At 45.5% G+C, this 24,544-nt stretch overlaps 2 protein-coding genes and 1 pseudogene across 6 annotated transcripts in view; 2 read left to right on the forward strand and 1 right to left on the reverse strand.

The window, feature by feature from the left end:
- The window catches only part of LOC117025807 (UDP-glucuronosyltransferase 1-6-like), a 38,934-nt gene that overhangs the window by 9,155 nt on the left and 5,235 nt on the right, over positions 1–24,544 (reverse strand). Inside the window, exon 1 of one of the 5 annotated variants that reach the window (XM_033112030.1) lies at positions 20,342–21,496. The exons of 1 other annotated variant lie outside the window; for it this stretch is intronic. In XM_033112030.1, coding sequence (XP_032967921.1) covers positions 20,342–21,202 — 861 coding nt within the window. In that variant the 5' untranslated portion in view covers positions 21,203–21,496. Of the gene's footprint in view, positions 1–311; positions 1,236–11,989; positions 12,881–20,341; positions 21,497–24,544 lie in introns of those variants that run through there. 3 more of the 5 variants (XM_033112029.1, XM_033112028.1, XM_033112032.1) reach the window with 3 other exon arrangements.
- On the forward strand, positions 5,098–5,891 carry LOC117025808 (dnaJ homolog subfamily B member 3). Its single transcript, XM_033112033.1, is given in 2 exon segments — positions 5,098–5,695; positions 5,698–5,891. Coding segments are annotated over 2 exon segments (606 nt in total). The 5' UTR covers positions 5,098–5,151; the 3' UTR covers positions 5,760–5,891.
- Positions 17,477–17,865, forward strand: LOC117025689 (NADH dehydrogenase [ubiquinone] 1 beta subcomplex subunit 4-like; annotated as a pseudogene).

Raw genomic sequence — 24,544 nt, forward strand, 5'->3', positions numbered from 1 at the left:
AACCCGGTTGTCCGGGGGTGTGGATTGCATTTAACCTTACTTACCTCCAACTGATGACTGTTCCCTGGAACCACAGACTCAAATGCCCAGTGTTTCCTTTCCTAAAGTCTCAGATCCAAAGAAACAACCCAGAAAATGATTCCAATGACGGACATACATGAGAGCTTGACCTAGGAGACTTGCGAGATAGAAATGCACAAAAGAGGGCACTTGCACCTGTGTGCTCATTCAGCATATATCTGTGGAAGATTCATCTCTCCAAAGTACTTGCTAGAATAGAAGCTTGTAAAGCTCCCACTCAAATTACACACCTGGGATAATGATTTTTTGCTAGCGCAGTTGATCCCACCAATAAAAACCATATTGGGCATGATGGGTCTGGAATGATCCTTTACAAAGTCACCTTTGAAAAGCCAGACAGATGCATAGCTCATGAGGTCCTGGACAGTCACCTCTTTCTGAAGGACTTCCGAAGCAAGCGATGCATACGGGGAATAAACCACACTGCACAGAAAGTTCTCTGACAAGGCGATCAGCACGTTCTTCACCCGCTGCAGGAAGGTCATGCGATCTGAGTTAAATGACAGACTCCTGGGCACATAGGACGGTGGGTTGGGGCACTGGGTACCCTGGAAATCCAGGCTGCATGGCAGTGCATTCAAGAAGAACACAGCAGGCAGTGCCAGGTACTGGGCCACAATAGAGCCACAAGGAAGGAAGGGGTCTGTAAACACAACATCGAAGTTGCTTTCTGCCAGGGAGGTCATCAGCTCTGTGTTGTGCAGTAAATAGGAGCAGGCGGACAAGAGCATAGCGGAGTCCTCTTTGACTTTCTTGTATGTTTTGATCACACGCTGCAAGAAAGGCTCCCTCTCAAATGCATTATGGCCAACACTGATAAAAGACGCTTCCGCATCCTCCCTTCGGAACGGCACGGGGTACCTCTTCAAGGTGTAAAATTCTCCTTCTGTAATGTGCACGGAGGCAGCAGACGCCAAGACCACTATGTCATGTCCCCTCTGCTGCAGCTGCTGGATGATCCCATGCATACTTAGCCAGTGGCTGCCGTCCATTGGGACCAACAACAGCTTCCTGCCCTGGGACACAGCGGGGCCAAGGGCACACAGCAGCAGACCCAGGACAAGTGGATGTGGTCCCTGGGACCCTGCGGCCATGGTGCCCTGCCTTTGCTACCAAGACTTTCGTCTGCCAGACGTTTGTCCTCTCCCACTTACATGTCGCAACAAGCAATCTATACACCAAGTTAATGTTTGATGGTGTCATGTGACTATACCTGTCACTCAAACGTAGCAGTAAGTTTGATTTTAGAAATAAAGAGGGTAGAGCTTTACTAGATGTCTTAAAAGGCAATAACAGTTTTAACTGGCTAGAATTCTTTAGCAACCCCTCAAATAACATGCTTGCACAAACGGAGAAGGCAAAGCCTCTCTAGCACCTTTGACTCCATTAAATTAGTGTTTCCATGGGCCAAGAGGATGTTACCTGAGAAGGAAAAGGCTATATGGTAACAAATTAGACTTCCTTTCCAGAAATGAAGAGAATGGTGAATATGCCTTTTAGAAAGAAAAGAACATGATATTGCAAGCCCACCTTTAGCTCATGGAAACCTGTAAGAATGTCCTTTTCTATGGTTCAATCATCTTTGATTCATACATCCGACAAATATTTACTGACTCCGGTATGGCACTGGGCCTGGAGGCTCCAGCAGAGACCACTACAGATGAGTCTCCCACCTGCCCAACCCTCACGCTCCATCAAGAGAGACAGACTGACAATTTAAACATATAAATAGACACATTAGAGATTGTGAAACAGGCTAAGAAGGAAATGAATGCTGCTGGAGTAGAGAATGGCAGGCAAGGGGAACCCAGTTGAGTACGTGGACACAAAAGGCCTTTCCAAGGACAGATCTGTATTCATTCCAAAGCAATAAGGGGAACTCTGTATATAAGAGACCAAAATAGATAACCAAACAGAAGTTAAATTATACTCATCACACAGGCCCAACGTCCAGGGGAAGGAAGACACTTAGGGGAATTCTGATGACCTGGTTGACACAAAGGGGAGAAGTGAACAAAAACAGTATGAAAAATATGTATTTATTGAGCATGTACTATGTGCCAAGTATGGTGATAAGCACTTTATAACATTACTTATAATCCCCTGGAATTGTTCTGTAAAGACAGATACTGTTATTCCCATTTTACAAACAAAGGCACTGAGGCTCAGAGACAAAGTGATTTGCCAGACTCCTGCATTTACTAAGTGGCAGAGCTGAGGCCCAGGCTGTGGGTGGCAGAGACTAGAGACCCTGCTCTTAACCACAACTGCCCTTTTGGGATCCATTGCTGTTTCCTCCTGGGAAACAGCTAACTTTAAAACTTCAGTATCCTATAGGGCATATTCACAGGGCCCCTCTTGTTCTGGTACTTAGAGTCCCTTTTCCTCGTACCACCATCCTTCCTCCACAGACCTCCCGTCTTGTATTGTATATGCTTATATATGAGTGCACACATGTATGTACCACATGCACGCTCACCTCCACCCCCCAAGCATTCTGGGTGAGCAGAAAAAAGAGAGCAACGCCTTGGCTCATTGATGTGCCCTTGTCTGCAATTCTGAAATCCATAGTCCAGTTTCAACATTAAGGGCAATAATTCTGAAATGTCAATGTCATGAGAGTTCATCTGAAGATTACATGGATCCAAAGGGCTGTGAACACACAGTCACACTTGTAAATGATTTTATGACTTTTCTGCATCATGCAGCACCTCAGAACTTCTTGAGGCCTCTGTTTACATGGATAGTTTGGGGTCCAACTCTGCCCGTGACTAGGGTATGTTGTTTACTGATATGAATAGCAGGCAATCCACAATTCACTCTCAAGAATTACGACCAAGAACCACTACCAAGCAATCCAGTAAAGCTTCAGCACTAGAACCTGAGTGGACTGACAGGCAAAACCCATTGCTAATCCTCCCATTTTCCAAATATTTATGAGAAATGTTGACCCTACTGGCACTATGCTAGAAAACCAAGGTAGAAATGTCCCTGCCTGTGAGGCATACTCCATTGGACAACCAACCAGGCAATTACAGGCAGGGTGAGATGTGGTCTTGCTTGGGGGGCTAGTACAGTGGGGGGTGTCTGCAAGAGAGTTCCTGGAACCCACTGGAAGATGGTTTCTTTTTAAGCTGAAGCCAGTAGTTAAGAAACCCGCCATTCCACACACTCCTAGCTCCTTTGACACTAACAGATGGAGCTGCTTGTTACTAAGGGAAAGGAACTACATTAACAAATCCATTGTCCTCTGGAGAATCTATGGGCCCCTCCAGGGGAAATAAAGCCATTTCCCTGAATCTCTGGAGCATTTTGTTTTATTCTGTCTTGTATTCTTTAGCAGTTTGCATATCTGTCTCTACTACTTGTCTCTGTCTCTCTCTGTCTCTCTGTCTCTCTCTGTTTCTCTCTCTGTTTCTCTCTCTCTCTCTCTCTACACCACACACACACACACACACACACACACACCGGAATATATATTCCTTACAGTCTTCAGCTTTGGAATCACTCTCTCGTTCAGGTGCCATCCCATGGTTTTGCAGACCGTAAGCACTCAGTAAGTGTTTTTGTATAGACCTCATATCCAAGTAAGGAAGTACTGAAGCCACATGATTCTACCACTCTTCAGACCCAGCTGCCATGGTCCTCGTTCAGGGCCTCAGCCCCCAAAGCCCCCAGCCCCTATCAATCCCTTCTAATTCCCGGCTTCGGCTGTCCCCTGCATGGCCCTACCCTGAAACCTTGGTCAGCAGCTTCCGAGGGTCCAGACTAAAATTCAGACTCTTTAGCCTTGCCCTCAGAACTCCCTGGAACGGACCCAGCCCACCTGTTCAACCCGATCCCTCTTAGCCTTTCTGTTTGACCTCTCCCTCTGCCTCTTTCCCTCCAGCCATTCTGGGTCACTTACTCTTCCCCAAACATGCTTTACACTTTCCCACATTGCTTTGTTCACACTGAACTCTACTCCTAATCAGCTTCTTACTACTATTTACCAAGTGCCAAGTCCAGGGCTTTATGTTCAGTCTCTCAAAGTGATATAAACTTGACAGTTTATTCTGGTGATATAGCACACGCACTCTTTTGTATCTATTACCCTTTATGATGAAATATTAGCATTCATTGGTTAATCATTTTCCTCTTAGAGCTAAGTAACCTTTATTGGTGTTGCCTCAACATTTATCAAAGCAAAAAATATAGTGTCAGAGAGAGAATGAGAAAGTGGAAAGAAGTCAGGTGATGAGAAATGCCTAAAATAAAGTCGTGGTCACGTTATAGCAGTTTTAGTGAAAACAATCACTGCATCCCAAATTTAGCCACAGTACTGTAAACGGGGCCAGCAAGTTTTAATCATTTTGATATTGCTAGGCGCCAAGGCACTCTGGGGATCCCCAAGACTTTTTCAGGGAAATTTTGCAAAATCACGACTACTTCTGTAATAATGATATTCAACTTTTTCACTCTCATTTGCTCATAAGGGCACAGTGGAGTTTCCCAGTGGCTGCAGGATATGTGATATAGCAATAGGTAGAATGCAGAAGCAGATATAAGAAATAACTCTTTTCTACTAAGCCAGAGATTTGCAAAAACAAAGAACAAAAAACAAAAAAGGAAACAAAACCTTCACCAAATGTTTATGTTTTGAAAATTATCTTTCCAGAAAAATATGATTTATATAGTGTGTAATGGGTTTATTGTTATTACGTTGACCAACGAATTTTTCTGATGTTTTCATTTCTAAGGGAGTAAGTATCCATATGCATAACCTACATAAACAAAAGTCAACAGGTCCTGAGGCCAACGAGTTGGGGAACTGACTTCCTAGACAAATGGTATGATTGTCCCTCAACCCAGGGTCAGACTCAATTTACTCTTATCACCCTGCCTATAGCGAACGCCAAGGGGAAGCCCAACGGAGAGCCAACTTAAGAACTCCACGGGTGCAATTCCTCTCTTGTGTACCCCATTTGGAGATTACCCCCGGGCAGGGGGCGGGGTGGGAGGAGCTGGTGGGTGGGCGGTGCCTTGGGTGGGAGGGGCCTCACAGAGCTCCTCCAAGCACTGCATTCTGGGATGCGGCCTGGACCAATGGGATGGGCGCTACGTCACAAGGGGCGGCGTTCCCGAGCGGCCGGCGTCGCAGGGCACTCGGGCCAGCGCCCCGGGACTGCCAGCTGCGCTGCCCCGTGGGCCGTGGCCGTGGGCCGTGGCCGTGGCCGTGGGCCGTGCCGGCCGTCCAACATGGTGGACTACTACGAGGTGCTGGGCGTGCCCCGCCACGCCTCGTCCGAGGCCATCAAGAAGGCGTACCGCAAGCTGGCGCTCAAGTGGCACCCCGACAAAAACCCTGAGAACAAGGAGGCGGCGGAGAGGAGATTCAAACAAGTGGCCCAGGCGTACGAGGTGTTGTCCGACGCCAAGAAGAGGGACGTTTATGACCGATACGGCGAGGCGGGAGTGAAGGACGGTGGCGGAGGCGGTGGCGGGCCTTTCGAAGACCCCTTCGAATATGTCTTCAACTTCCGCGACCCAGCCGAGGTCTTCAGGGAGTTTTTTGGTGGCCGGGACCCATTTTCGCTTGACTTCTTTGGAGACCCGCTTGAGAACATTTTCGGGGGTCGGAGGAGCTCCCGGGCAAGCAGAAGCAGAGGGTCCGCACCCCTTTTCTCCACCTTCAGTGAATTTCCAGCATTTGGGGCTGGTTTTCCTTCTTTTGATACAGGATTTAATTCCTCTGGTTCCCAGGGCCATGGGGGCGTTTCTTCTTTCTCCATGTCCTGTGGTCGGGCTGGGGCGGGTAACTTCAAATCCATGTCGACGTCCACCGAAATCATTAATGGCAAAAAAATCACCACCAAGAGAATTATTGAGAATGGCCAAGAAAGGGTGGAAGTGGAAGAAGACGGGGAGTTAAAGTCCTTGATAATAAACGGCAAAGAGCAGTTGTTGCACATTGACACCAAGTAAATCCAGCCCCCGCTGAATTTAGAGTACGTTGTGAGGAGTAGCAGGGTGTTTTTCTGAAGCTTGCAAGTGAACTCCACTTTCGAAATGAGGGTACTGAAGAATTTATAAACAATTCATGCCAACGCCTGTTTGTTCTTACTGTTGGGAACCACGCGCATAGTTCCTGCTCGTCTTTACAACTGTTGTAAATAATCTGTATGCACTTTGCTATTTATTAAATATAATCCCGAGGCAGACGGTGTTAATTTCACAGTACTAGGACAAAATGCTCATCACAGCACCTTGAATCTTGCCCTTCCACTTGTTTGAAATGTGAGTCCAGGTAGTTTGCTCTAAAGTTAACATTACCAAGATAAAACGGTTTACTTCCGTTTTTTATCACATAGTAATAAAAGATATGAATATATATAAATACATACATATGTATGTATATACATATATATAATACCTGTGCTTAAATTAAAGATGGTTTTTAGTTCCATTTACATGCTGGTCACTTAGTAAGAGTTAACTGTTGTTTAAAGATAATGTTAAGCCCAGGCTTTTGAAAAGCAGATAAATATGGCAAAGTGGATGCATTAGTTTCATGTGGGTGCTGCAACAAATTACCACAACCTTGGTGGCTTAGAATAACACAAATTTAGTCTCTTAAATACCCGGAGGTCAGAAGTGTGAAATCAGTTTCACTAAACTGAAATCAGTGTTGACAAGAACATGTTCCCTCCAAAGACTGTGGGCAAAATAAGTGAATTTCTTACAGTTACATGGTTGGTTAATAGCATTATTAGGACCATATTCAGGTCACTTAATGAAAAAAAAAAAAACTGGGAGTGATGACTCAAATACTTAATGCAAATCTGATTGCTAGCCTGGACCCAACTTGGTTCTACAACTATGATTGACGGAATGTGAAAAGCATTTCCACAAGGCTACATAAAACTATCCCCTTGTCATGCCCAGGGTATATTTAATATCAAGTTAGGATGATAAAAGCTAGGTTTCACTTGGAATATTGACTAGATGAGGCAACATGCACACGTCTTAGGGAGTAGCTTTTGGTTGGCACACTCTATGCCCCAATGAAAACCCTTTTGGGTTTATGGTTGCCTTGGAATATTCCTTCACAAAATGTGTCGTCCCCCCCGGTCTTGTCCAGGGGAAAGGCTTGCATAAGTCATGAGAGCAAAAAAACAACTGACTGGACAGACAAAATGCAGCATGCTTTAAATTCTTTTAGAAATGTATGAGAATGAATTTGGTCCCCTTTAGTACCCTTAAAGTCCAATCCCCATGGAATGACATGCATACGACTCAGCAGGAACGTAGGATCCAGCTACCACTGTCCCTCAGGGGCACAGGAAGTCTGTTAAACCACATCGAATAGTAACCAAAGGACTAGTAGTTGTTTGTCATGCAGTGTATAAGAAGTATCAGAATAAAACAGACTACCAGGGCTTTTAAAAAATGAGATCATTTGCTTGCCAAGCAAAGGAATTCACACCAGTGAAGACATTCACTGAGTAATTTGCTAGGAAAGAGGGTTGGGGAAGACAGGATGTCAGGAGTTCTGATAGGAAGAAGGGTGTAGAGTTTCAATGCCAGTTAAGGGTTGAAAATGCCACTGAATAGGACAGAGTAAGTGCATCTGTATCTGCACAATTGGTTAGAATAAGTCCGCATTGTTCAGTGGTCAGGAAAGTCTTCAGTTGGGTCCCGTAAAAGTCTGGCATACCAGGGTTACTCAGAGGTCATGGATTGTCAATAATTCTAGCTAGTTGTAATAGCTGAGGGTAAACACAGTATTGATATACCCTGAATTGGTGCTGCTAAGTGGGAAGTTTCTCTTTTACAGGAATATAAAGCATTTTATTTAAAAATTCTTCAAAATTGAAAATTTCTTTTAAAATGTCTTGGGTGAAAAAAATCACACTGCTATAGACCTATATATCAACATTCATCTTTTATGGAAGGGTTTGAGTGAGCTTTGAGAGTAGCAAAAAAAGGCATTTCCTCTGTTGCAAAGATGACCATCTCAAGTCCCCTGCAGTGGATTCCTTCCATGGAATCACTAGCACCTTCCCAAAGAGCACACCAGACAGGGAGAGACACATTCCTGCAAGCCCCCAAGAGACCTGGAGACCTGTGGCCATCTCAGCAGAATCCAGATAGCCAAACACTTCCCCTGGCGGGAGCTCCACATGTACTTGCTTTTAGTTCTGCCTACCCACTCAAGGGAAAGTATTTGGAAGAGAGAATGCTCTCTTCAAATAACCATTAAAGGATCAGTCTTCATCCCCTGTAAAACCACCCTTCTATCTCCAAACAGGAACAGAGACTTTCCCCATTTTAGGAAATCATTTACCCAACTGCTTATCTCTCTAGGATATTCTAATTCTACTTTCTCATCCTACTTTATCAATAAACACATAATCCCTTCGTTTCCTCTTCTCCCAGGCCCATTTAAACCTTTTCAGCATAACTTCAATCCCCAGCAGTCTAGTGTGACTACTGCTGCGAAGTTGTTAGTGGCCTTATTGATGAAATAGCCTATTCTCCTTTATCCCAACCAGCTGAATTTTGGACTTTTTAGTAACATAAAGCCCTTCCTGCTACTAATATGAAACTTGTAGTATACCCAATCATAAATAAGTTTTCTAAGGTGGAGTTCTCTAAGAGGACCTCATTTTTTTTTTTCACTTAGGGGATAATATTTATGTAAGACCAGGGAGAGTGCTTCATTGGACATTATATTTGATAAAATTCAGAGGAATTCTTTACCTTGGAGCTTTATGGAAACAATATGATTTGTTGAAAATAAGTCTATTGGGGAGACAGTAACTGACTTGTAAGCAAAAATATTAAAAAATTAATGCACATTGAAAGCAATAAACATCTCAACTGATAATACAGGAAGTAAAATCGGTGATACAAATACACTCTCTCAGAGACACTGTCCCATGATGCATCGGAAAAATGAAGATAAAGTTGGAGAGGAAGATGATAGTGACAGAGATGGGAAAATAAGTCTATGGATGGCGTAGATTTTCCAAAGAAACCAGAACAAAAATTTCGATAACGTGAAGGAAAACCTTCAAGTGTTCGATAAGATCTGGGTTTAATTTTAGGCTTACTGTGTGTGTGCATGGTAGATACAAAAATGGCCCTGCAGATATGTTCACATTTTAATCCCTGGAACCTATAAATATGCTACTTTATGTGGCAAAAGAGACTTTGCAGATATGATTAAATTAAGGATCTTGAGGTAAGGAAATCATCTTGGATTATCTGGGTAAACTCAGTTTAATCACAAGGGTCCCTAGAAGTGAAAAGGAGGCAGGAGACCAGATTTGAAGATGCTACACTGCATTTACATGGAAATGGAAAAGTGCCAGAGAATTTCCAAATTAGCAACAACAAAAACTTGTCTAAAAAAAAGAAAAAAGGAAATGATGCAAAAAAAATGAGCTTACACTAAATGGAAGGAATAAAATCAAGTGTATATACATTGTGTGAATGGATGGAATTTCTACATGAAAACTATCAGGAGAGGCTTTTTAAAAGTGTTATTAAAAACTCTTTAAGCAAACTTTTTTATGAAGTTTTTGCTTGTTTTTTAAGTTTAAAGTAAAAAAATGACTTCAAATATATGGTCAAATGGTTTGGGGCAAAGGTGCCAAGACCATTCAATGGGGGAAAAGACAATCTCTTTAACAAATATTGCTGGGAAAACTGGATATCCACATGCTGAAGAATGAAGTTGGACCCTTAACTAACACCATATAAAAAAATTAACTCAAAGTGGATCAAAAACCTAAATGCAAAACCCAAAACTATAAAGTTCCTAGAATAAAACATAGGACAAAGCTTCATGATGTTGGATTTGGCAACGATTCTTAGATGTGACACCAAAGGTACAGACAATGAAAAAATAAGATAAGTTGGACTTCATGAAAGTTTCTTTAACTTGTGCATCAAACGACACTATCAACTGAATAAAAAAGCAACACACAGGATGGGAGAAAATATTTGCAAATAATTTGTCTGATAAGAGATTAACATCCAGGACATATAGAGAACTCCTAAAATTCAACAACAACAACAAAAACATTTCAAAAATAGGCAAAAGACTGGAATAGACATTTCTCCACAGAAGATATACAAATGGCCAATAGACACAGAAAAAGATGCTCAATATCACAAATCATTATGGAAATTCAAATCAAAACTCCAATAAGATGCCATCTCACAGCCATTAAGATGACCACTATCAAGAAGAATAAAAAACAAAACAAAACAAGTGTTGGAGAGGTTGTGGAGAAATTGGAACCCTTATGTACTATTGGTGGGATTGTAAAATGGTGCAACCAGTGTGGAAAGTGGTATGGCAGTTCCTCTAAAAATTAAAAATAATATTCCCACATGATCCAGCAATTCCACTTCTGAGTATAAATCCAAAAGAATTTCAAGTAGGCTCTTAAAGAGATATTTGTATACCCGTGTTCATAGCAGCATTATTCACAATAACTAAAAGCCTTAAAAAGAAAGAAAATTCTGAAATAGTCTAGTACTATCATGAATGAAACTTCAGGACATTATGCTTAGTCAAATAAGCCACGTACAATAAGACAAATACTGTATGATTCCAGTTATATGAGGTAGGTAAGTAGTCAAATTCACAGAGACAGAAAGTAGAACGGTGGTTGCCAGGCGCTGGGGAAGAATGGGGAGTTGTTTAATGGGTATAGAGTTTCAGTGTTTCAGGATAAACAGAGTTCTGGAGATTATTAGTTGCACAGCAATGTGGATGTACTTAACATTACTAAACTGTACACTTAAAAATGGTTAAGATGGTAAATCCTACGGTAGGTGTATTTTACCACAATTTAAAATTTTTTAAAAGCAAACTTTATGAAGAAACTACAACAGTCATCAAACTATGTGCACCAATCTTAACCATGTGCAACTATATGTGTATAAAGCAAAAACTATTAAAATTCCAAATATAAACTGAGCGAAGTCCAGTTAAATTGGGAATGTTTTAAGACATCTTTTTCAGAATTGGGGGGCATGTTGAGTTACTTAATAGAAAGTATTGAAAATATAGGAGTACCTATGGAACATTTACAAATGTTGATCCTATATATTAGGTTGATGCAAAAGTAATTGCGGATTTTGCAAAACCGCAATTACTTTTGCACCGACCTAATAGTAGTAGCCATTAGCAATACATGACTGTTGAGCACTTGAAATGTGGCTAGTCCCAACTGAGATATGCTATAAGTGTAAAATACATACCACATTTTGAAGACTTAGTATGAGAAAATAAACGAATGTAAAATACCTCATTAATAATTTTATATTAAGAATATCTTGAAAGGGTAATGTTTGGGATATATTTGGTTGAACAAAACATGTTATTGAAATTAACACCCTTGTGCTTTTTTTTAACATGCCTACCAAAAAGTTTTAAATGACACGTGTCTTTCATTGTATTTCTGTCAGTCCTTTCTGAGACAGGACCCCTAAAAATGATCGTGTCAACAAACACAATTTGCTAGTTCCTTTATCCTTCCACTGAACACCCACAAGCAAAAACCCTCTGATGTGTCAGTTCACAACTCAACTTCTCTGCTCCTATACAGCTGAAGAAAATTGCACAACTATGGTAACCTTTACAAAAGGACAATCTTGGTTAAAGCATGCCATCATTTGTCAATCTTTACAGACCTTTACCCTTGCTTCTCATTGCTCTTAACAACCATTGAAAACTTTAACTACACTACTGGAGGCTCTTGAACAATTTATCTAACCGAAGACTGGTAGCAGGAGAACGAGAGGTAGAAATCTACAAAAAGATCGGTAGATAAGTAAGCACTTGGAATTCATTTAGAAATAAAATGTGTTCTGCCTGGCGCACTGATTGGATAAAGGCAGCAATACAGACCTGAGACAATGGCTTCCTGTTGGCACAGTTTATGCCCCCAATGAAGACCACATTGGGCATGATCGGCCTAGGGTAGTCCAACACAAAGTCTCCTCGGAACAGCCATACGGATGCATAGCCGAAGACATCCACCAGTGACACCTCTCTCTGAAGAAGCTCGGAGGCCAGTCTTGCGTAAGGAGTAAAAGAAACGTGGCATATATAGTTCAGGGCCAGAGGGTAAAGCATGTTTTTGACCCTTTGCAGAAATGTCATGTGGTCTGAATTCCTTGTTAATAACCTGGGGATATATGAGGAAGGATTTGGGCACTGTGTGCCTTCAAAATCTAAGTCACATGGAATGGCACGCAAAAAGAACACAGCAGGAAGCGACAGGTACTTAGCCAACACGGCCCCACAGGGGTAGAGGGGATCCGTTAAAACCACATCGAAAGCACTGGCATTCAGATGCCTGATCAGGTCCTGGTTATGCAACAGCTCCTCACAAGACCTTTGGAAGACCAAAGATGCATTTTTCATAATTTTCATAGAGTTCAAAAAAGTTTTTAGAAAATGCACTCTTTCAAAAACCAGTTCAGTCTGGCTCAGCATGAGGTACTGAAATTCCTCCTGGGTGTACGGAATGACATAGGTTTTCAGGGTGAAAAAGTCCTCCCCCTTGACATGCATGGTCACCTCTGGCGAAATGACAACAATTTGGTGGCCTCTGGCATGGAGCTCCCGCACGGCCTTCCGCATGCTGAGCCAGTGGCTGCCCTCCATGGGGACCACCAGCACCTTCCCGCCCTCAGCCCAGGGCCCGACACACAGGAAGAGGAACAGCCCCGGGAACACCGGCAGCGGAAGCTGGAGTCCGGCAGCCATCTCGGTGGACTCCAAAAGCAGCTGACTTTCCAGGTCAGACTGTGCCTCCTACATTTGTTTTCTTTGTCGTTATCTTATCTTCAAACTTATTAACAAGATGGCATGTCATTGGAGGGCATGGTGCCCTCCAGATGTTAATCATTGCAGAATGAATCTGTCCCCGACCTTCACCACTGGCCATTCACCCCTCTGCTTTTCCTAGGTAAACGTTGATCCCCCTTATTTTGGAGAAATTCATCTGACTCTGCTGCTGTCTCTGGGGAACATTCTAGTTCACTCTTATTTTTCATCCAATTCCCAAAACAAGGCTGTGGGTGGCCGTTTCTCTGCCACCTACTCCTCTGTTAACCGTTCTACAGGATGTGACTGAGGTGTCACCAATGCCTAGTCCCCAACCAAAATCTTTCTGCTGGATGTGACCTTATTTGATAACTCAAGACTCTTTCCTCCCACGGGTGGGTAAAATAGAGCACATCCCCCAAAATATATAACATTGTATGGGAGTTTTCTCTAACGGGGAAGGGGGTCTTGGCTCTCTGGCTTCATTCCTCTCCCACACAAGGACATCTCGTGCAATGTTCAGGGAAGAGCCTACTTGAAGCAGCTGTGAAATACAGAACTATCTGGAGGGACCCTGAACTCAAGACTTGATGAAGACAACACGAGGGTTTGTTGAGAATTCTCTATCTCTCTCATGGTGTAAGAGTTGCTGTTACCTAAAGCATAAGAGGGCGAGACGACCCTTAGCAATGACACAGTGGAGTCAGACAGCACCCTCCCCCCAGGGCCTGTTCACCACAGGACAGGCGGGAGCTATGACCTCGCCTCAGACCAGGCTCTGTCTGAATTCCTCTTCTCTTGAATGCTGGAGACCCCCGTCTTCTGCTCGTCTATTTAGGGGTGGGGTGTATCTTAATCTGGGCCTTTAATACATCCTGCAGTTTATGTTCAGGCTTCTCTCCAAGGTTTTTTACAGCCCTAAAGCCTCATAATGATGGATTCTTTCAGAACAAGACAGGCTACATAATTTGTGGGTTCCCTCTGAGGGCGGGGCCCTGTGCATCCACATGAACCCCATGCCCGTGAGGCCAGTCCTGCTCCACAAAGTGACTCCCATGTGTGTTCAGCAGGGTGTTGGCATCTCCTCATCCTGTTCGTCCTGGGGACCATGTGGGTGGGCCCCTTGCGCTATCCAACCTTCCCCCGCACTGTGTGCTCCTCTGCATCCATGGCTTCTGCCATAACGACATCGAGGCCCGGGCTGCCATGACGGGCAAGGCCAAGGGAATGACCCCCAGGAGACATCTATGGTGATGACAGATTCCACCACTGGACAAATGTGTGCACGCCAAGACACGTCTCACGTAACACCAGCTGCCACCGTGCAAAGAGTGTTTGGTTTACCTATTCCTTGTGTGCTGTGAGCCCAGGATCCTGGTTCTCTCCCTGCCTCCCCAACAGCAACTTCTCTGCTCTTTTTCTGGATCCTCTGTCTGTCCAAGGCACAGAACTGCGTTTTCCCCAAGGCTCAGGAAAGAAGGGTACAGTGGATGACATGGGAGCAGGAGAGTGGCCAATGGCCAGGGTAGCGTTTCCCTACTTCTTAGCTCCCGCCTCTTGTACATCTGTCCTCATCCGTTGCACCAGCTCTTCCTGTTAACAGGGAGACTATCTACATCCAATTGTCACCATGTGGCCAGAGGGTGGCCAGCACCTTGTCAGCCCATCCCCCAGGGGAGCCAGCACCACCCTGGGCTGCATTGAATGACACTGAGAAGCCCATGTTTCCTCCATGCCATGGTGTGTTTCCTTGGTGACCCTTCTGGTTGCACCAAACTGTCAGAGCAGATTACTGGGCACCGATTGTCAGTCCCAGGAGAGGACCCCAACTCCATGGAGCATAGTGAAGACCATCACTGTGATAGCCACCAGGGACGGACGCCAACCCCTCTGCCCGCTGCTGGTGCTGCTGGAGTCGCCAAGAAGAACACAACGCAGTCAAACACTGCATGCAGCAGTGCTTTACTCACATGGAGAAGAGACACAGCCAGATGAGCTCCAACAGTGATCCCCCATGGCCAGCAGTTCCCTAAGACAGAGGACACAGAGCAGTTCGCCCATGCACGCCCCTCCTGTGCCACCATAGAAAGACAGCATCCCCTCCCCTCGAAGGACAGATACAACGGTGGGGTGGGGCAGATGCCAGGTGATGCACACGCTTCCAACAAAGACAAAGAGCATTCTTTGAGCCTGAAACAGGGAAAGGTATTGCCACACGTGGTGATGAGATGACATACGCTGTGTGGCCCTTTATCTTTTGATAGGGAACACTTCCAAGCCCAGGGGCCATTCTTACGGGGCGAATGGGACCCAAAGACTGCATGCACCTTTCCCAACATTTATTTTTATGGCCTTTTGCGTGAGGGCAAGCCAGAGTTGGTGCCACATCTAGCTCCTAAAGCTCATTCTCAAATGCTTTGATGTCCCCCACCTCCCCTTGCACAGAGGCATGGAAATGGCAGCCAGCATTCTCAACAGTAAGAGAGCTAAATGACTCGGGAAACTCACAGAGGCAGAAAGCAAAGAGAGGTGTGTTTGCTTCCTAGGGCTGCTGTAACAAGTGCCAAAACTGGGGACTTAGGACAACAGAAATGTCCTTGTATTATCCCACACTCTGGAGGGCGGAGTCCAAATCCGAGTGTCGGCAGGGCCGTTCTCCCTCCAAAGCCTCGAGGGGAGGACCTTTCTCTGCCTCTCCCAGCTCCTGGTGTTTGCCTGAAATCCTGGGTCCTCCTTGGCTTTTAAACGCATCACTCCACTCATGTGTCCTTCTTGACCCTGCGTGTGCCTTCACATTGTCTTCCTTCTGTGAATGTCCGTCTCTGTACCCGAATTTCTCCCTCTTGTAAGGACACCAGTCATAACACCAGTCATATTGGATCAGGGCCCTCCCTAACGACCTCATGTTAACTTGATTACCTCTGCAAAGATCACGTCCAAAAATGGTCATATTTTGAGGTGCTGGGGGTTAGGACTTCAACATATCTTTTTTGCGGGGTCGCAATTCAACCTAACTAGGGACTAGCTCACCACAGGCTTTGTGTGCCAAGCCGGGGTGGGGGGGTGGGGGGGGGGCTGAGTTTTCTCCTAAAGCTTGGGGCAGCCAGTCAATGGCATTAGTGTGCTATGGCCAGCTTTGTGCTCCTGAAATGTCCCTCTTGCAAAGAAGTAGGGAATGACATAGAGGGGTCAGCCTGGACCGGTGGAGTCCTATTCCGAGCCTGTCTGTGAGAGGTGAGGGCCTGAGTCCAAGCTGCAGAACAGATGTGAGAGGCCTTGTATACTATAAAACTATCCACTAGGGGGCGATCGCAGCCAGAAGGCAGCACACAAAGGACCATCCCTGAAGTGGGATTTCTGGATTATATGGAAGTTCTATTTTTAATTTTTTGCGGAAGTTCCATGCTGTTTTCCAGAGTGCTTGTGCCAATTGACAGTCCTACCAACAGTGTACATGGTTTCCCAGTGTCATTCCTCCAACTGTGAAACAAAAAAATGTCTCCAGACATTGCCCCGGCAAAATCACCCTCATTTGAGAACAGCTATCTAGGTGATTCCGGAACACAAGAGGGGAAGACCTTGGGAACCAAAGAGCTAGTACTGAGGACCTGGGATCTAGTTTTCTGGGAAAATGCCCCCAAAGCTCAGTGCAAGAAAACCACGTTGTTTTTATCACCTCACAAAGAAAACATTTCAGCCTGTATTGAGCTAAGGTCCAGAGAAGGGACGGGTGGGGGCCTCGTCCTCTCTGACAGCCTACAAAGCTCTCAAATACACTTTCACATGCTGTCCATTTGATTCTCAAACAACGCTGAGAGAGGCGTGGCAGACATTGTCAGCCCCATTTTCAGGTGACAAAGCGGAAGTCTAAGGCTTTGTGGCAAGGAGGAGGCTGGTCACATCTGCTGACTCATCATTCAGCTTGCTTTCTTCCCTTCGTGAGGCTGATGCTTTCCAGGTCTCTATACAGTAAACAGTGTGAGGTAAACACGTGACCAGGGAATGGGTACTTATCCTGCTTGTGGCGCAACCTGTGGCCTTAGGCAGCTCACTCAGGGTGCTCCTTTGCATGAGGGAGTTGGACGACCTCCTGTCTGAGGGGCCTCCATCCTCCTATGCCAGCCTAAAGCAGCCCTGTCCCATTTGTGTTGCATTTACAATGTCCAAAGCTCTCTTGTGAACTTGATCGTACCAGCCCACCACCACAACTTCCTGAGTGTTCCCATTTCACAGATGGAATTCTTACTCTACTAACGTAATGGGAACAAGGGAGGGACCCTGGAGGCTCAGGGAAGGGAAAGCTGGCCCTTCTCCGCCCTAGCTGAGCCTCGGCTGTGCTCTCCTCCTGCAGAGCTTGCTGGGCAGAGGGCATATGCTGATCCTGAGCTCTGGCCAGGACTTGCCTCTAAGGTCTGTATGGCCCAAACAGGGAGAGTAGAAACCTGTGTTTTCGATGCTTTAGCAGTTCTCTGCATTGCAAGCAGAAGACACTAGGATTTATCTCTGAATTCCTTTGTTCTAAGAAAAATGTTCCAAGTTGCAGCTGAGTGCCAGGATCCCAAGATGAAGTTCCCCAAGTATGAGCCATTGCACCTGGCAACTTTGGCCCCCTACCCTCGATCCAGCCGAATACAACATATTTCTGGAAACCTGGAAAGTGCCAGCCGAGCAGTTGACAGTAAGATCCTGGCTTTAAAGGGAGTACCTGCTTTAGTACAATGACCCCAAACACCAACAGCCCCTCGGAGATCCTGCCTTGACTCGTTGGACCTACACAAGCTCAGCAAATGTCTGTCCCAATGTCAGACCCACTCCCAAGACCTTGCTCCTAGGAGCTGTGGTTGGGATTGGGCCTCTCCTCCTGTTACTACGTTTTCAAACCTGACAGAGATAGGAAAGAAAAACTTATCCAGGAAGGAAAATTGGATGGAACACTCAACATCTCATGTTAAGTCTGGCAATGATGACTATATGTACTATTGTTTAAATAAATCTTCTAGTAATCATTCAAAAGAAAAACACTCCAATGACCCTTCCAATAATTAAATAATTAATGGAAAGCTAAAATCTCTTCTACGATGGAGATATCGGAAAGCTGAGCCTCCCGATAGGAAAAGAAGTTAGCCAAGGGACAGATGAGTCTTGGCTGAGAAGCAAGAATGACAACAAACGGAGTGATGTTTCAGCATCTGGCCTGGATTGGAGCCGCTGTGGGCAGAGGGAAAGACCCCTGAAAGAATGTGATACGAACAAAGCTCCTTTGGGGCCAGGTGACAATGTGCACGGCGCTGGGGCAGAGGCCCTGGGCAGGGCTGGGATAAGTGAACTCAGAACCCCTGTGGCTGCCCCACAGCCCAGACTCTGAGGGCCTCCTCGTGGGAACCACCAGCCAGGCTGCGGGGGGCTTCTCCAAGGCATCTTGGGCACAAATACTGGGGAGTCCTCGCAGGTGCCCGAGTCCCCCCTTGGACAGAGGAGGCCGGAGGGACTGTGACAGAGTCACACTACCATGGACGTGAGTGGGAAGGGGTCTCACTGTGCTCCTCCACGTGGGTGAGGCTGGGAGCCCACAGGCTGTCCTGAGAACGGTCACGCTTTCCTAGACTCTGAACCAGACTGGTACCAAAGGAACGTTCGCCAAGCTCTGGTTTCCGAAAGACTTGCACAGTTTTGAAAGAAATATATGAGTATGTGTTTTAAGTCAGGCCAATAGTTACCTACAATCCATGCTTACTGACTTGATACGCGAAATTGAATTTCACTGTTTATTAATTTGAGCTTCTTGGATTATTTCTGAAGTGAAATGTGGTTTCAAACTTTTATCAGCCATGTGTGTTGTTTACGTTACGTAGCGTGTGACCGTCATCTTTGCCTACTAAGGAGTGTGGAGTTTTTTTAACTATAAATCAGGCTTTTATTTTTTTCTGATCTGCAATGTATCTTCTTTTCTTAAAAGAATCTATTGAGATGAAGTCACATAAAATAAAATTGAACAATCTTGAACAATTCGGGGGCACTCAGCACCTCTACGATGCTATATGCCCCCGTCTCTGTATGATTCCGAACTATTTCCATCACTCCGAAGTGCACATTTTTTTCAGAATGTTAAAATGATTTGATTATTTGACGAAAGAAACTTGATTTTGATCACTGTGATTTAATTTCTAATAATTCCGAATAGAAATTGGTGATGACTTCTTGTAGCACAGAATGTTCTCTGTGGTGACATGTAGGGACTACAATTGAGATACAAATATTGATTGAAGTCAAGGACAGATAAAGCTATGTGGGGCTCAAAAAAATACATTCACTGCGGTGTGGTTTTTCAATATGATTAAATATGACTTGTTTTGCAAAAATAGGATGGTGGGTACCAAGTCACCAAAAATGACATTTTTCCTTCTATGCCTAATGTTTCTTATTAACATTTTTGCTATTAACTCCTTGGTTACATTTTCCTGACATGTGAGGTTTGTATTTCATGCCCCAGCCTCCTTGGAACTGGCCCAGTTATGCTCCTCACCCCTGGCCCTGTGGCTCGTGGCTACTGTTTACTGTGTTAACAAAGAAATCGGCCAATGTCAAAGAAGGCTAGTAAGGGTCTTTGGGACCTATTTGAAGTTTTTTTTTCCAATGAAAAATGCATTGAAAAAGAGGATTCTGGTGTGAAAGACAGTCATCTGAAGCCTTTCAAAGGTGTAAATATAAACAACAACCCCCCCCTCCGAAAAAAAAACACCCCAAACTCACAAGGTTTCATTTTCCAAAGGAGCTCTGGGCCCTCTTCCCTTATGTCAGGAGGGTATCTACAAATACATGCCTCGGGTCAGAGGTCAACACACTTTTTCTGTAAAGGGTTAGATAGTAACTATGTAGGCTTAGTGGGCCACACACACCACTGTCACCTGTTCCTTGCTGTTTTTAACATCCTTTTAAAAATATGAGAACCATTCTTAGCTCTGGGCCACATAGCCACAGGCCTCTGGGCTGATTTGGTCCCCCAACTATAGTGTGCTGACCCCTGGTGTAGGGCCAGGGGAAAAGCAACACAGAGGTGGGAGAATCGGTTTTGAGCTAAGCTGTCCTCTTAGTTCTGTATCCTCTCAGTCAAGCCTTCATTTGTTTCCAGAACAGGTACAGGTAGGATTTGGCCAGGAAACCTCTATGGTTCCTTCCATGATTCTGTGAGTGTCCCCAGATTACCTAGCTGTATACAGCTAGTTCCCTGCTGTTGCCAGGCTGAGCCCTGTCTTCATTCAAAACCTCAGCCTCTGGTCTCCACCACCCCCTCCTCTGAGCCTGGCATCGCCTTCTTTAGGCAGCCTTCCAGGTGACAGCCTGCCAAATGAATGAGGGAAGTCAGGGCGTGTGAGGATGATGTCTGCACATGAAGAAACAAGGCAATCCAAAAGGAGGAAAGCCACCAACCTGAGACAGGACTCCCAGCTTCTTACAGTTGCACCCTCCAATGAAGACCATGCTGGGCAGGACGGGTCTGGGATACTCGAACACAAAGTCATATCTTAACAGCCAGATGGAGCCCTTCTGATACAAGGTGGGTAAGTGCACCTCTCTCTTGAGGAGATTCGAGGCGAGGTCTTCGTATTTTGAATACAGACAGTAAAATAGAAAGTTCTCCAAGTAACTGACGAGGAAGTTGGCCACCCGTTGGGAGAAAGTCATCCGTTCTGAGAACTGGGTGTAGCACCTGGGAACGTAGGACACGGGGCTTGGGCTTCTGCTGAACGCATGCTCCAGGGAACACGGGAAGCCCCTGAAGAGGTACACGGAGGGCAGGCCCAGGTACTCGGCCAGGATCACCCCACAGGGCAAGGCCGGATCTGTGAAAACGACATCGAACTTGCTCTCCCTGAGGAAACTCAGGGTGGCGGAGTCCTTCAGAAGACTCTGGCAGTTCACGAAGAACATGTCAACGACAATCATGTTATTCCTGTACTCGGTCAGGGCGGCGGTCAGGTACCATCTCTCCGCAAAGTGCTGATTTCCGAAGGAGAGGAAACGGGTCTGCAGCTCTTCCTGGTCGTAGGGCACCCGGTAGACTTTCCTTGTGTAGAATTGGGATTCTTTCAGAAGCAGATTGACTTCTGGCACCAGCACTACGACCTCATGTCCCCTGTGGCTGAGAAGCTCCACGATGTCCTTCATACTGAGCCAGTGGCTTCCCTCCTGCGGCACCACCAGCACCTTGTCACCTAGAGCCACGCCCCAAAGCACGGACAGGACAATCCCTGCAGAAAGACTCCGAAACGCTTGCAGAAGGCAGGCCATCGTGGCAGGAATGTGAATAAACAGTTCACATTCACTAACCTGCAGGGCTCTGGGCGATTTTCCCTAAATGAGTTAGTCCTCCTCACAGACCCCGCCTACCTCTCCTTGCTCTGAATTTCGCCCTTTGAAGTGCAAGAACCTAAATAAATATTTAATCGTTTCTAAGAGCACAGATAACTTGAACCGACATGCCCCTTCCTGGCCTGTGCTTCTGGGTTTAACTTTTCTCTTCATCCCCACCAACCTGCGTCTTCAGTTTGAGGACATCTCAGAGTGGCGCTCCCAGTGCTCTCTCCTGAGCAGTCTGGATTCCTCAGCTTCAGTGATGACAACCATGGCTGCACAGCTATCAAGTCTTCTCCACTTCCATGTCAAGGCTTTCCTCACAGCAGAAAGCAAGTGTGAACAGATGCCAGATCCACCATTCCAAACAAAACAGTGGAGCTGCTTGCTCCAAATCCTGCTTAGCACAGTCATGAGGGGATTAAAAGGGGGTCACAGGGAAGTCTGCTAGAACTTCCCACCCCCTCCTCTTGGTTATACCACTGTGGCTGGGGGGTTTCTGTTTATCAGAAGATAGAATCTAATCCTAGTTGGTATGTGGTCCGAGACCACAGTTCCCACTTTGTGGTGACGAGCACGAATTCTGCAATGGGCTCGCCCCTCCTGAGCTGTGCGACCTCATCGCTGAGCACCTGCACGGTTGCACCTGTCAGGTGGGGGCTGCATCAGTACCTCCCCCCAGAAGACTGTGAGATGAGCAGAGTACAGGTCCCTCAGAGGGGCTCCTTCTGGCTCCAGCCAGGCCGCCAAGTTCTATGTGATATGAACCGTGGGGTAAGCTGGTAGTCAAAAAGTAGCTCCTAAAACGTCTCACAACCCTGTGCTGTGAATGCAAGAACTATAGGCCCAGGAAGAGGGGACAGAAGAGGAGGTGGGAACTTAAGAAGAGAAGAAAAATATAGAAATATAAAATGATGGAAGGCTTCATGGGTATGACTCGACCAGCCAACAGTTGAAACAAGAAGGTGGCTTCAGCATTGGGACCCCTGACATCTGCAGAACACGTTCTGGTTTATAAAACGATTTCCCGTTGTCTTAGTTTCCTAGGGCCAGTGTAACAAAGCATCCCACACTGGGTGCCCTCAACAGGAGAGATTTATTCACACCCTTCTGGAAGCTGGAAGTCTGAGATCAAGGTGTCGGCGGGGCTGGTCTCTTGCGAGGGCTGTGAGAGAGAATCTGTTCTAGCCTTTCTCCCAGCTCCTGCTTGTTTACTGGCCATCTTTAGTGTTTCAGGGCTTGTGGAAGCATCACATCATCTCTTCTTTCATCTTCACATGGCGTGTCTGTATCCAGAGTTCTCCTTTGCATAAGGACCTCCTTTAACTTAACTAATTACATCTGCAACGACCATATTTGCAAATAAGGTCACGTTCTGAGGTACCGGGTGTTAGAACTTCAACATGTCTTTTGGGGGAATCCCATTCAAGCCATAGCACACTCATCCATCATCTCGTGCAGTACAAACCCCGGAATGCAGGCTGACCCACATTCTACAGGTGAGAAAATGAGGTTTGCTACCTATGGAAGGGGTTTATTTTTTGGTAACTTCTGCAGCTTCAGAAGGAAAATTGGCTACTTCTAATTCAGCCGTTCTCAACATTTCTGGTCTCGGGACTCCTTTACACTCTCTCTTAATAATGAGTAAGGACCCCCTCAAAACTTTTGTTTATGTGGGTAATGTCTACCCAAACAAACTGTTTTAGAAATGAAAACTGACACATTGTAAAAACACATCCTCATTAATATACCTAAAACAACAAGAATGAACCCATTACAAGTTAACATAAATAACATTTTTTTCCTGAAAAATAATTGTATTGCCCAAAACAAACAAAGTAGTCAGAAGAGTGACATTGTTTTACCTTATTTACAAGTCCCTTTAACGTCTGACCTCATAGATGACAGGGGAGTGTCCTACCTGCTTCTGCAGTCACTCTGTAGCATTGTCACACATCGGTGGCCTCTGGAAAACTCCACAATACCATCGTGAGAAAATGAGCGTGGGAAAAGCAAATAACGTCTTCATACTGTGATGAAATAGTATGATCTCACAGATCCCTGAAAGGGTTTCAGGGATCCTACGGGTTTCCAGAATACACTTTGAGAATCTCTGTTGTAGACCATGGGCTGGCACATTTGTTTTTTCTGTAAAGGCCTACGTAGTGTATATTTTAGATTTTGTGGCCCATTTGGTCTCCTTGGAGATGACTCAGTTCTGCTGTTTCACCAGTAAAGCAACCACAGGCAACACTAAACAATGGGCACGGCTGTGTTGCATTTGGCCCATGGGCTGCAGTGTGTCAGTCCCTGCACCAGATAGTGGTAAAAACCAAGATGTCACCTGCTCTTTGCATGTCCACATGGCTTGCTCTCTCCCTTCATTCCGGGTTTCGTCACTGTTATCTCACAGAGATCTTCTCTGATGAACCCATGGTCACATAGCTCAGCCCATCACCTGAAGCCCCGTCATTCTCCTTATTTTGCTCCTTCCCATTCACCACTACCTAACGTACTGTTGATTTCTAAGTAACTCCCCCAGCTAGAACGGGAGCACCGTGAGGGCAGTGACAATTCATCTTGTTCTCTGCGGTATGCCTCGTGTCTAGAACAATGCCTGATAGAAAATAGGTACTGAATAAAAGTTTGCTGAATGAATGGACTTGCTTTTGATTTGTCTGTTTTATTCTCACATTTCATTTTCTTTCTTTTTTTTTTTTTTAAGTTGTGAGGATTCACACATGAAATATTGCATTTAAGGAACCATGCTCTCTTTTATAAGAAAAGCTGCTCGGTGACACTCTGGACATGTAATCTGTCCCTTGCCTTTAAGAAATTAAAATATGAGAAGTATAAGTCTAACCAGCATGCACTGAAAGCCCTGGAGTAGGAGTCCAAAGGCCTGGTGTTGCTTCCAGCCCTGCCACCCACCCAGGGGCATGACCTGATTTTCAGGTTTCTCCACTGAGACCCAGGGTGTAAGGGTCACAGTTGTCCCACTCACATTGCTGAGGGAGGTCCAAGAGGTTGAGGGATATGGGAACCAGGCCAACCCAGTGAGAGGCGGTTCCTCGCATGACTAGAACAGACCCGCCCGTCACTAGTCACGCACAGCCCAGCTGGCACGTGAAGTGCTGTCCTGACCCAGGCCTGTTGGCTCAGGAGGCATGTTGAGATCTGGGAAAGGAAAAGACGCCCGAGGAACAAGGAAGGAAGGGACAATGCCAAGCACAGGACTAGCCCCAAGAATGCAGCCAAGACGGAAATTCATTGCGGCCT

This window comes from Rhinolophus ferrumequinum, chromosome 8, assembly GCF_004115265.2.
Source record: "Rhinolophus ferrumequinum isolate MPI-CBG mRhiFer1 chromosome 8, mRhiFer1_v1.p, whole genome shotgun sequence".
Lineage (NCBI taxonomy): Eukaryota > Metazoa > Chordata > Mammalia > Chiroptera > Rhinolophidae > Rhinolophus > Rhinolophus ferrumequinum.